At 36.3% G+C, this 14,277-nt stretch overlaps 1 protein-coding gene across 1 annotated transcript; it reads right to left on the minus strand.

Annotated features, from left to right (window-relative positions):
- Positions 1-850: 850 nt before the first annotated feature.
- Positions 851-1,864, minus strand: LOC131144989 (probable transcription factor At1g61730). The gene has a single exon (XM_058094000.1). The coding sequence runs from the start codon at positions 1,862-1,864 to the stop codon at positions 851-853; it is 1,014 nt and encodes a 337-aa protein (XP_057949983.1).
- Between the last annotated feature and the right edge of the window lie 12,413 nt (positions 1,865-14,277).

Raw genomic sequence — 14,277 nt, forward strand, 5'->3', positions numbered from 1 at the left:
AATCTCAATCAATCACTGCATAAATAAAGCCAACTAGGGTAGATCCGTTGACAGCAGCCCTCAAATTTAAATTTAATCCTAAAAGAGGAGGTTTGACAAACTGAAGAGGAGCCTCCAATGGGGGAGATTCAGAGCCCCTTTCTTTGTTAAATTTTAGGAGAGGCTAGTTTATCATAAAAGCTTGTTACAAATATATTTTAGCAGACACACATGAACATTCAAGAAAATGAAATACAATCATGATCATATCAATCTTATCACAGAATCAGTAATTTATACGAAAACGTACAATTGGAAATATTAAGCTCTACGCAGTCAGTCAATAGCAGACCATGAAAATTAATTGGAATCACAAACAAATATTGTTGAAAATCAAGAAGTTTCTCAGCTAAAGTACCAACACTGTTTTTAAGCCAAAAAAAAAAAAAAAAAGAGTAATACATTACATAAAACTAAGATCACCACCGTAGAACCCCCGGGATGTGGTTCAGGTAGTAGTGTGGGCTGCGGGAGTGCCTCTCATGAGGTCAGGTGTTCAAACCCTCCTGAACTCATTTCCGCCCCTGAACTCCTGAATTTACCTTCCCTTTGGAGTTGTGGGATCAACTTCAAGGGGCGCAGGATTAGTCACGTGGACCGTAAAACGGACACGTGGACACCCGGTACGTAATCCAAAAAAAAAAAAAAAAAAGATCACCACCGTAGAGAACTAATTTCTAGGAAGCAAACATGTCAAGACCAGCATGAATCCACATAGATCCAAAAAACTGTCAGAACTGCCATATATAGGGACTAGGGTATTAAAGGGAAAAACAAAAAATTCATAGCACGCCAACAAGAAGAACATAACCTAAATCCTGGACCTCATAATTTCCAGAATCTCCTCGGCTTTCTCCTTGATCAAGTCTAGACGCTTCAAAAGCATCTCAATTTCATCAATATCAAACCTCTTCCATTTTTCCTGCAGCTCGGCCACTTTTGCAGCTCCTATTGAGTGAATGGCTAGCTTAATTAGGTCTTCTCCTATGCCACGCTCATTCAGAGCTTTCCAGGCGGTGCTTGAACTCCCAGGGAAGCACGAAGGATGACGGTTGCCATGGGGCTGTCGCTCAACTTTAACTACGGGAGTAATGTCACGAGCACCCTCATCCCCCCAAATTTTTTTAGACAATTCAAAAGAAATTTTTTCATGAGGGGTGGAGCCAGATTTTCTCTTCCCAGCGTTGTTACGGTACTTTTTTCTAAGGCGCCGAACCTTATCCGATAGCTGATTCTTAGAAACATGAAGACGGAGAGATTTTTTTATGAAAATCAGAAAAGAGTTCATGTTGGAAGAAGGTAAAACACCTTTTTGGGTTTTATAGCCTAGCATACCCTCCAACACTGCGATTTCATCTTCGTCACTCCATATCCTCAGAAACGGAACCTTCTTGGAATCAGCGGGAGATGATTCATTTCCTACTTTGCCCTCTGCATCATCATCATTCACCACAATCTTCACCCTTTTAGTTTTTTTGGAGGAGAGCTCCTTCTTCCTCTCGCTTTCACCTTCTGCCAAGCGCTTACCAGTAGTGACGGTCTTGCGGGTTTCATGGGCGGCACCTTGGATCTTGCCTTGCACCGGAGGAACTGGAATATTATTATGAGATAACTGCAAGGGACGATCAACCGTTCTCGCACGAGAGCTGGATTCAGAAACGGAACAGAATTTTTCAGATGCGGAAGAGGAATCAGATTGTACTGCCTCTTTAGCAGATTTACCCTGTGACATCATCAACTTTTCCACGGGTTCCCGGGATTGGGATGCTCTGGAGGAGAAGGATGAAGAAGAATAAGAGGAAGAATAGCTTGAAGCGGGCGCCATTGAGAGAGAGAGAGAGAGGTAGAGTCGATTTTGATTTCCGAGGGGGGTTGGGTGAGTAGGTGAGGGCGCGAGTTTTAAGGCGTGGTGGCGTAGAGAGCTGGAGGATGGAACGTGAAATGGCGGAGGCTGCATTGCCCCCGAGGAAGAAGCCGAAACGATCTCCCCCTCAAGTCTTCTTCTCACTGGCTCACTCCACTGTTTCCAACCACTTTTACTCCTGCATGGCTACCTCCCATGACTTCCCTCTCTCTCTCTCTCTCTCTTAATAAAAAGACTTTAAAAATTAATGTGAGCAGAACAAAAAAATTTTTGTTCAATTGTTATTAGCACGTAGAAAAATGAAAAATATAAATTTGTGGGATTGTTTCGAAAGTATTGAGTATTTATTTGTCATGCAATTTAATATTTATCGAAACTCTTAATGCTTGATGCCTGTATGCCAAAACATCTTTCTAGCCTATGCACAATATTTAGTTATAAATAAATAAATACATAGACATTAGCAAAGACCAAAATAATGTTTATTTCAACATAATTAATTAGCTGTTCTCTAATGAACTAAATAAATACATACACTAACAATAAATAAAAGGTTTTGAATAATCAAAGTAGATATAGTTTAATAAATTATCTCAAGTTATTATTGAAACTAATAATAAAAATCATACTATTTTAAATTTTCAATAGTTAATGTGTATGAATTTTTTCAAAAACAAACTCAGGTATAAAAATTTATTGATGTTTAACATTCTCTTTTTAATTATATTTAAAATAAAATCTTATATTTGATAATATAAAAAATAAGATCCACGTTAACATCAATAATGTTGTGCAAAATATTAAAAAAGAAGAGAAACTGATGTTAATATTTCCTAGTAAATGTTCTTAGTTGAAATATAACTCTTACTGTCGTAGTAACTACCCATTAAAATGGAAATCAATGAGGGCACACCCCTAGTGTCTATAAAAGGGATCTCTTATTCTCATCCATATTTTTACTATTGCAAACATACAATCCTTTTAGATTCCTTAACTTAGGCATCAAAGTAGTCCCTCGAAATACACTCCGGGTCCTCCAAGCCTCTTTTTCTTCATTCTTTGCATGTGATTAGGATTGTAATCAATCTAGTTAATTCGACCAAATTTTTAGCTGCAACAATTTTGTGCCTTTTGTGAGAAGGTTGGAAGAGTTGAACTAATAACGATCATGACCGCCTCTCTTAAGTTTGATTCCTATCATCATTTTAGATATCACTCACATCTATTAATTCAATCAACACAATTGATGTTTATTCACAAGTGCAAATAGTAAAAATGGAGCACTTTTTGGTCTTCTAGAAAAAGAATGGAAAAAATATATGAAGTGCTTCTACAACAAAGAAGGATTATCCGGAACATAATTCAAGAATGCTTCTTTTGGATATGTCACCAAAAGGAAAATCACCAATGTATTAGAAATCAACTTTGAAGATTTCAGATATTGCAAGGATTCATAGTCTTGACGATTTCAACAGCGTTGGCGTTGATGGACAATGCTTGTTGCCATTTGAGGATAAATTAAAAAAAAAAAGTTGATCAACTTGAAAAAAAAATGATGGAGGTTTGCAATCAATCCATTTTAGATGATTTCAATGTAACTTTATTAAAATATCATGAGATATTCTTTATTTTTAAAAAAATATTTGAATGGAGGCAAGTTTAGCTTAGAAAGGTTAGAAGCTGATTCAACATGCTCGATATGGTCACTTGTTGTAAAGTCCAAATGATGAGTACCGCTCATAAGGCAATAGGTGACAAGCCCTACTCACTAGAATATTGGCCCATTTGATGAGCACCACTTTTAAGGTCCAAAAATGCTCATATGATGAGCATCGCTCATGTGGCAACAAAAGACAAGCTTTGCTCGCTATACATTGGTTTATCTGATGAGCACCACGTATGAGACTAAAAAATATCTATATGATGAACACAACTCATGAGACACCAAGAAACAAGTTCTACTCACCACAAATATGGTCCATTTGATAAGTACAACTTATGAGACTCTAAAAGACCAATCTGATGAGCACAACCCATGAGACATCAAGAAATGAGCTTTACTAATAGGGTCCACATAATGAGCACCGCCCATAAAGTCCTCTAAATGCCCACTTGATGAGCACTGCTCATGAGTTATAGTACTGCTCAACCAAAAGAGTTGCTTGGTGAAAATGAATAAAACTATTCAGCTAAAGGTTTCATAAGCACGGTCGAAAGAGCTACTTAACCAAAAGGCAAAGCAGTTCAGCCAAAAGGCTCTAAAGAACAACTCAATATTTAGCTCAAATCAAGTCATTTACATGAGAAGTTGGTTCAGATTTTGAAATGTGGGTAAGATAAAGCCACCTATATCAAGAATGTGGCTCAAATTAGTAAAAATGGCTTGGCTGAAGCCATTTACATTAATTGCGGCTCGATGAAATCATGTGTATTGAGAACTTGGATTAAGAAAAAATGGTTCGATTGAAGTCATTTACACTAATTGCAGCTTGGATGATGTTGTGTAATTGAGAAGGCTACTCAAGCCTTCAAAAACAACTTAGATTATTGCACATGGTGTTGAAGAAATGGACTCTTCCACTATCAATGTGAATTCCTTGTCAGAATTTTTGTCCGACTGCAAGAATTTGCATCTACTAAAGGAAATTTAATTTGTGTTAGTTGTGAGATATATTGGTGTTATCTATGTGAGGGTAAAATATTAGAGGAATCTATGAAAAGAAAAAAAATAGGACTTTTTGGTAAGATTACAAAGACTTGAACCACTTGATCACCACAAAAATTGATTTAATGTTACTTATCTAATTGGTAGTTGTTTGAATTTGATTGGCCCATATTTGATCTCCAATTAAAAAAATTAAAAAAAATGATGGGTCAATTCCTCATATTCAAACATTAGTGTCCTATTCTAATACATCAATAGCCTTACGATGGGCTGCTTTTGCTTCACAATTGTCTTTTTTTATTCCGTAGATAATCTTAATTTTGCACCTTTTTCTCCCCTTGGACCCCTTTTTACATATCTTCAATTTTGCTGTATCATTTTAAATTTATAGTCAAATTGAGGAAAATAAATCATTTTAAATTTAAGGAAAATGTTTCCCCCATTTTTTGGATTTATTATTTTCTTTACTATATTGATTGTGTAGGTAAACTTGTTTGCTTCTTATATTTATAATATGGACCAGTCACCATCATTTTCCTCCACATCTATATGTGTGTGCACGCGGGGGTGTACGTGCATGTACATATATATATGTAAAACGGTCTCCCAGTCTTCTCTCTTCAATTTCGGGCCATATTTGACCCGATTTGACAATCCGGAACCACCACGGGGTTCGTAGGATCATTCTCTGCAAGGCTGTTGGAGTTGATCGTTGATTTGAGGAGTTTGGGAAACATCCCAAAACCAGAGTAAGTGAGTTATTTTGGGAATTCCTTAACAAATAATATTATCTGGAACCAAAGAATTAGTAAATATGTGTTTTTCTTAAGATTTGAGTTAGTTGGAATTTATTTTAATTAAATTAGGATTTTTAGTTCAGGGCCCAAGTGAACGCTGTGGGCATCAGTTTAAGGATCCTATCAGCGTAGTTCGAAAGTCAGGTAAGGGAAAATTACATATTAAGTCAAGTTTTTCATGAATTAAAATGGATTATGTTTTATTTAAGTATATATGTTCCCATGTGGGTATAAAATGTCAGCCATGTAAAATTATGTTTTCTGAGTCTAGGACTACTTATATAGCTATGTATATGTGAAAGTAAATGGATGAAAGTGAAAAGTAATTTCTGAGGAATTATGTAAGAAATGAAATGTATTTTCAACATATAAATGTTAAATGTGGGTTGGCCTATTTTACAGAAATAAGTATGAATTTTACTGTTAAATTGTGTGAGATGTAGGCTAAGTAAGTAAAACATTATGAATAAAATATGATATGAACTATGTTGCTTGTGTATTTTAAATGCAACTGAGTAAATATAAAACAACTGAAAGACAGTCATGTTAGCAAATTCTGTGCATTTCTATGTGGACTAACTGATGACAGCTAAAAGGAGCTGTGTTAGCAGATTCTAACACATTTCTATGTGAATTAACTGATGATGGTTAAAGATCGCTATAGTACGAAGGAATGAAATGAAAACGTTTCGCAATGAAATGACAATGAAATGGCAATGGAATGAAATGTGAAATGTAAACAATGAAAATGGGAAAGAGTCACTTAAAGTGAAATGCAATGTAATGTTTAAGTTATGAATATGAACAGGTGTGTATGATTGAATAATGATAGAAAGAATGATGTATTATGATAGTAGAAGTATTTATGTACGTAGAACATGCTATGATTCAGGTTGGGTGTACTCTTCGTCTGAGGACTTGCTGAGAAAGGCAAGTGCATTAGTAGTTTCAGATGTGGTAGTAGTTGCATAACGTATTAGGGCAGAGAGAACCTACTTATATGGGCGGGTAAATTCCCCTATCCTTAGGGCCTTTACTAGTAAACCAATGTTGAACTGTGTGAGTACGAGATCAATCTAATACTTGAGGGCTTACTGAGAAAGGTGAGTACTCTGGTATGCTTTAGTAGTGACCTTCGGGTTGCTTATGTATCAGAACAGAGGGGTACTACTTGTATGGGCGGGTAATCACCCATATCCTTGGGTAATCTCGTGGGTTAAATATTTGCATGTGATTGTTTAGGTTCAGAAAACGATTTCAGTGTTATAATAATGATTTGCAAATATAATTAAAATGATATCTATTTACCTCATGTTGGTCACACGCTATTTTAATATGTATATTTCTTCCCTTACTGAGATGTGTCTCACCCGAATATGATTATTTCTTTTTCAGGACATCATCGAGGTCGGGCTTAGGGAGCTCGAGGGTTTATTGTCTTTTGAGGATTGTAAAAGAAAAAGGGTATGTTTTTTTGATATATTGTGGAATTATATTAAGTTTAAGTATATGTTTATGTTTCAGGTCGTTATGTTTTAAGGATGTTGAGTAAGGAATGGTTGTGAAAATATTGAAATGTTTTGGAAGATATGTAAATTTATGGAAATGCAGGTGATGGATGAATTATATGGTATTTAAATAGGAATAGTAAACTCTGGTGTTTATGATGTTATGTTTATGAAAATTGTATTTATGTTTTCCGCTACGTATGTAATGTATATTATGGATTATGGATTATTAGGATTATATCAGGTATAACGCACCGAACCCGAGTTTAAGGGTTCGGGGTGTTACAGAACCTCATAAAAACCTTGGTCTCCTTCTCTTTCCCTTACTCTCTTTTATATTTCAGCAAATATATTAACTGCGTGGATGATTTAAATTTCCTAATCATAAAAACTACGTGGTTTGTTTTTGGGACTTGTGGAAACCGAAAGGGAGTACATTGGTTAATCAATAATTTGCGAAAATCATAAGGGAGTACATTGATTGGTCAACACCCCAAAACCTATTAACTGAAGGATTATTTGAAATATGAAATTTGGAAAGAGTGTGAATGTTATATTGTTTATTATCCAGAAAGACAAAATTCATTTTTCACAGGGCTATATACAACCAAGTTGAGAATTGCCAAAGGAATTATACAACATATCTTGATTAAACACATTGTGGTTGTTTGATTGGTTGATTGAAGTTTTTGTTTAACTTGTGTGGTTGCGGATTGAATAAAAAGACTTAAGTTTTTGTGTGATTTCTAAATCTACAAGAAGTCAAGAATTCATTGAAAGAATTAAAAGAGGTAAAGAATTTATAAAATTAAAAAAAAGGGGATTTAAAAGAAATTTTAATAATCCGATTCACTCCCTCTCTTGGGACTACACCTTGTTTTTCAATTGATATCAGAGAGGGGTTATAACAAATCTTAATTAGAAGCTATATTAAGATCTAGATGGCACACATAGGAGTAGCTCCCTTTGGTGAAGGTCAATCCTCAAATAATCATCCCATATTTTATGGACAACTATACCTTTTGGAAACAACGTATGAGAATCTATCTTCAAACAATGGATTGGAAGACTTGGAAGGTTGTTACACATGGTAACCTAATCCCCACCAAACTTGTGAATGGAAAAGAAGTCCCTAAAGATGAAAAAGAGATGAATGATTTAGATCATAAAATGCTACAAGTTAACTCTAGTACAATAAAAGCCCTATATTGTGCGTTTGATATTAATGATATCAATAGAGTTATGGCAAGTGAAACAGCAAAAAAAATTTGGGATAAATTAGAAGTAACTTACAAAGGTACCGTAGATGTTAGAGATAATAGGATTGATATGTTGACTAGTGAATACGAAGCCTTTAGGATGAATTCTAACGAAACCATCACAAGCATGTACACTAAGTTCACATATATTATAAACTCACTAAATGCTTTAGGGAAAACATACTCCACATATGAGATGATTGGCAAAATCCTTAGAGGACTTCCAACCATTTGGGAACCAAAAGCCATGACCATACTAGAAGGTAGAAACCTCAAAACAACCTCACTAGATGAACTCATAGGATCACTTCTAACCTATGAAATGACTATGAAAGAAAGAAATATTGAAAATAAAAATAAAAAATTCATAGCTCTTAAAGCCTCAAAAGAATATTCAAGTGAAGAAGAAAATGATTCCAGTGAATTAGATGATGAAGAATTAGCGTTCATAACTAAAAGACTTGGAAAATTCTTCAAAAGAAATAAGAAATTCACTAGAAAATTCATAGGGTCAAAAATTGAAAAAGGTGAAAATAGTAAAAAGGAAAACAAGAACAAAAATGATCCACCTACCTACTACCATTGCAAAAAGTTCGAACACATCAAGCCGGATTGCCCTTGGCTCAAGAAGGAAAAGAAGAAGAAAAAGCCAGCAATGAAAGCTACATGGGACGACACAAGTTCAAGTGAATCAGAAAGCGAATCCAGCGAAAAAGAGATGGCCAACATGTGCTTCTTGGCTCACAATGAAGAGGTAAACTCTTACTACTCCTCTCCGAAAGATTCGTGTGATGAATCATGTAATAGTTCATGCGAGAGTATGCCCTCCTACAAAGAAATTCAAGCTGAATTATTTTCTCTTCATAATAGATTTGTTAAAGTATAAAAAAGGAACATAACCTTGAAACAACAAAATGAATCACTTATAAATCACTTGAAACCTCAAAATCTGCTGAAAAAGAAAAAGACTCACGAATTGATGAGCTTAACAAGAAAATTAATGACATGTCTCAAGAATTAGTGAAGTCTCAAGTAAATGAAGATGGAAAGAAATACTTACAAATAAACGAACTTAAAAACTCAATTCAAGATAAAGAAAAGATTATTTACAACTTTACTAGAGGAAAAGAAAACTTTGAAAAAAATGGTAGGACAACAAAGGATGGCTAACAATAGAGAAGGAATTGGTTACAACAGAATACCAAACAAAAGGAAGAAAAATTTATTCATGAGATATTTTGTAAAATAATCTAAACACTAGGCAAGTACTTCATCTACAAACATACATGAACTTACTACTTGCTACATGTGTAAAAATAAGGGACATGTAATGTTTAATTGTCCACTCAGAAAAAAAAATATCAAAGTGAAAAATGAATGGAAGATAAACACTAAATATAGACAAGACTTAAAAAGAGTTAAGAAAGTTTGGGTCCCAAAAGTAACAACATAAATCCTCTTTTGTAGGTCTACTTTAGGTCCACTCCATCTAAAGAAAAATGGTACTTGGACAACGGATGCTCAAGACATATGATGAGAGATAGATTAAAGTTCACCATCCTTACTCAAAAGGATGGAGGATATGTAACTTTCGGTGACAATGCAAAAGGCAAAATTATCAGAATTGGTAAAATAGGGTTCTTCTTCTTCTTTTTCCATTGTCCCTGTCGAGGATCAGTCTGAGAACTAAAAGATACTGGCCTCTTCTTCTGTTACTGTACCACCTCATCCCCCTGGAGGCCAGCCTCGACTATGGTGGCTTTATCCATCAGAACAAAAAACTCTCAAATCTGCAGCATCCCCACAAGCCTACGGATATCCCTCTTCAGACCCTTCTCGAACCTCCGAGTCTTCTCATACTCATTCTAGATCACATACGGCGCGAAATGAAATAGCTCAATATATCTGGCATCATATCTCTGCACCATCAGGGTTCCCTGAGTTAGGCTCGAGAACTCATCTGCCTTCGCGTCACGAGTAGAAGCCGGGAAGTATCTCTCGAAAAATACCGCCTTGAAACGGCTCTAAGTCATACCAAATGGACCAGCTCTCTGCTTCTCAAGTAGACTCACCACCGTCCACCATCTTTTCGCTAACCTACCAGTTGAAAGGTAGAATAGAAAACCTTCTGCTGGTCGGTGCAGTGCAAAACTTCCAAAATCTTCTCGGTCTTCTGCACCCAGTTCTCTGCCACTATCGGATCGGGTCCTCCCGTAAATGTCGGAGGGTGCATGCGGGTGAAACTCTCCATAGTACAACCTGTGGTAGTAGGAGAGTGCTCACGTCTCTTAACACTCCACTCAATCTCCCACATAACCTGCCTTATCAAACTCTGAGGCACAGAAGGAGACCCATCACTTGCAGTCCCCTCGGAACTACTATCCAAGTTATTATCCTTGGGCTCAATTTTGAAAATAAGATAGGAATCGGTTATAATTCCTATATCCTACACAGTTAACACAATCATTGAAAGCTAATCATGTCAACTACTACTCTCACGGGTCTAGGTCTATCTTACCACACCAATACGAAGCCATCAATGGTTTACCGTGATTTTTCTGAAATCGTCATTCCAGTAAAAACACAAAACACAGCCAATGAGTACCCGTCTAGCAACAAAACAACCCTCGACTTACTCTACCCATTTCCTACATCCTATACTATGGTATGTACAAAAAGCTACGCCTAACCAAGTCTACAAGACCTAACAACCTGGTTAGCTCTGATACCAAGCTGTCACACCCCAAACTCGCGGATGGGTCCCAAGTGTAATTTTTGTAACCTAACTTGTCTCTGTATCATTTAAAACATACATGATACTATACTGAATGAGGGTTTGACCCCGTGAGGTACACGTAAACCCTATACACAATTACATACATGTCCATACACATCAAATACGCAGCGAAAATGTTCTTTCTATACATACATTATACCATACCAGAGTCTATACATTACTAGAAATATACATGCCAAAATACAATACATACTCCAAGTATCTACCAAAAACCCAATATTGACAACCCGGTTATAAAACCTATACCTACACAGGTACTAAACATATCTAATCGACACCCACGCTTTCGGATGCTAGGACGCTAGTTTTGGCTACCCGAAGGACCTGAAAAAAATATTTGTATATTCGAGGTAAGACACCTCTCAGTAAAGAAGAAAGCATGTTATATCAGTGTGGCATACAAGTGTTCTTTCAATATGAAACATAACACGACACAGTTCCAGTATTTTCACAATTTAGTTCTAGTATATACCATACCAAATATACGGTCAGTGTTGTCACACTCAAGCACACGATACCCTGCGATAATCGAAGCCTTACAGTGATACCGTTGCCAGTACGGTGTTCACTCACACCCATGGGTGACCAGCCGGAACAAACAGGTGATATTTGACACCCTCAGATATAGAGCCGGATACTCTCGCCCACAGTAATTAGCCGAGACATGGTGTCAACATACGATAATTAGCCACCCCTAGCAGATTCAACGTATGGTAATTAGCTGCCCCTAGTTGATTTACAAAACCTGGAACAATTTTGGAACTCATGTTCCTATACCCATCAGCGTTACAGTAATTAGCAGCCCCTATCTGTTTTACAAAACCCTAGAACATTTTACATACAACATTTCATTCCACACTTATTTGAGTATACAACAAATCATATCGTTTTCGATTCGAGAAATACAGTTTAATACAAATACATGTAAGGTCATCTCAATACTACAGTTTTATACAACATACAGTTTTTCCAACAGAAATAGAGATGATACCCGAAACCCTCAATTTTCCCAAAAACTGTAACCCAAAAATCCCTCATTTTTACACGATATATTTTCCCAAATAAGTAACCAAAACATACATACAATCGTAAACTACATGTTTACCAATTCCAATTTCCAAAAATGACTGATATAAATAGAATCCCCTTACCTTTTCCCAAATACCAACATACGAACTCTACGGCTCCAAAACTATGAACCAAGTCCCTAAAACCTAAACATCTAAGAACTATACTTCACCACAATTCTTACTACTATATATATATACCAAAACAAAACTTAAATTGGACCCTTACCTCGGTTTTGGGTCAAAACCCGAAAATCCTCGAAATGAATTTCTGATCCGCTATAAACATAAAGATTCTCCTCCTGATCCACGTGGTAACATCGGATCGTAGATTTCGGCAATTGACGACTTAAAATCCTAGAGAGAGAGAGAGAGAGAGAGGATTCAACTTATAGAGAGAGAGATAGAGAGAGAGTTTTAGCTTTCTTAGCCATTAAGCAACAAAATATCCTATTTATAGACCCTTGACCTGGTCTAATTCGTCGATGAGACGATGCCTTTGTCAATGAATCATCCACACATTTCGTCAACGAATCGGCTCCTTCGGCGACAAACCCTATTCTGATATTTTACAACACGTTTGGTATCTCTTTGTTGACGAAGAGTATGAGGCCCTTCATCGACGAGAACAATAGCTTCATCGACGAAGCCTACAAAATTTACCTTTTTACCCTTTCTCATTTAGTCAATCTATATATCTCAGGTCAGGTTTTTACAGTTTGAGAATTGATCTCTTCAGGTGAACTTGTACTTGAGAAAGTTCACACATCTGATAATGCAGTGGACATTTTGACAAAACCGGTTACCACTAAAAAGTTAAAGCATTGCTTGGACTTGCTTCATGTCTCTAAGTGCTAGTAGGGAGACGATCCCCAACCTAACATTCCAAGGTCAAGGTGGAGCAATAGACTATGTTTTTGGGTTCTCCTAAAGGGCGTATACTAGCCAAGGTGGAGATTGTCGAGTTATGTGACTCATATACTTGATGAGATGCATGTACAAGGAAGAAGACATAGTGGAAAATAAAAAATGCTAGGAGGAGCAAGGGAACCATCGACAGTTTGACACTAGAATTCAGATAATTTGCACACTGTTTGAAACCGTCAACGACTTGGCCCAATCCAACGACGGTTGGCTCTGGAACCCATTGCAGATTTTTGAATTTTGAATATGAATGTTAAGTTGGTTGAGGGTTTGGACGGAAAGCCTCCGTGGTGTTTATATATATATATATATATATATATATATATATATGTCTATTATGATGTATCTGTAACATTGGAAATGTCTTTGACACAAGATATTAATATTTCTTTGCTGATTGCTCCTTTGGATGTAGGCATTGCTGAATCACCTAATTCCTTGTGTTGTTCTTGCTGTCATTTGTTTGTTGTGGTTGTGTTTTGTATTTGCTATTTCATTGATTGCTATGTTTGACTTCTGCTATGCAAATTCAAGTTTTATACAACAACTTATCTACCTCTCACATACTCTCCCATACATTGCTTATGTTGTGAGTATAGTAAGTCAATTCATGCATTGTCCTAGTGAGGATCACATTGTTGCAATGACGAGGATTCTTCGATACTCAAAGTCATCTCCTGGAAAAAGGACTTACGTTTTCTAAGAATAATCATATAAGAGTTAAAGGATATACTGATGCTGATTGGGCAAGGAATATCTTGGACAGAAAGTCCACTTTAGGTTACTTCATGTTTGTTGGAGGGAATTTGATTACATGGAGAAGTAAGAAACAAAAGGTGGTGGCATTATCAAGTGTAGAAGCTAAATTCCGTGTAATGGCTAAGGATCTTTGTGAGCTCCTCTGACTGAGGAGACTATTGATAGAAATAGACTTTGCTCCTAGTTCTGAGATGGACCTATTCTGTGACAATAAGACATCTATTAATATTTCTTACAACCTTGTTCAACATGATTGCACAAAACATGTGGAGGTAGATCGACATTTTATCAAACAAAACCTCGAGGCCAAGATAAATCGTTTTCCCTTCGTAAAGTCTAAGGACCAATTAGCAGACATACTTATAAAGGCAGTATGTAGGAAGAACTTCTACAACTCACTTGATAAGTTGGACATAAGAAATTTGTATGCACCAACTTGAGGGGGAGTGTTGGCGTGAACTGCCATTAAAACTAGATAGATTATAGGGATGAACCTTGAATGTAAATCCCTTATTTCAAGGGTCACCCCTTATTCTAGTCATAATCTTTGTATATCCAAATATAGGTCTCAATAATCCTCTATATATGTGTATCTTCA

The sequence above is a fragment of the Malania oleifera genome, chromosome 12 (assembly GCF_029873635.1).
Source record: "Malania oleifera isolate guangnan ecotype guangnan chromosome 12, ASM2987363v1, whole genome shotgun sequence".
Taxonomy (NCBI): Eukaryota; Viridiplantae; Streptophyta; class Magnoliopsida; order Santalales; family Ximeniaceae; genus Malania; species Malania oleifera.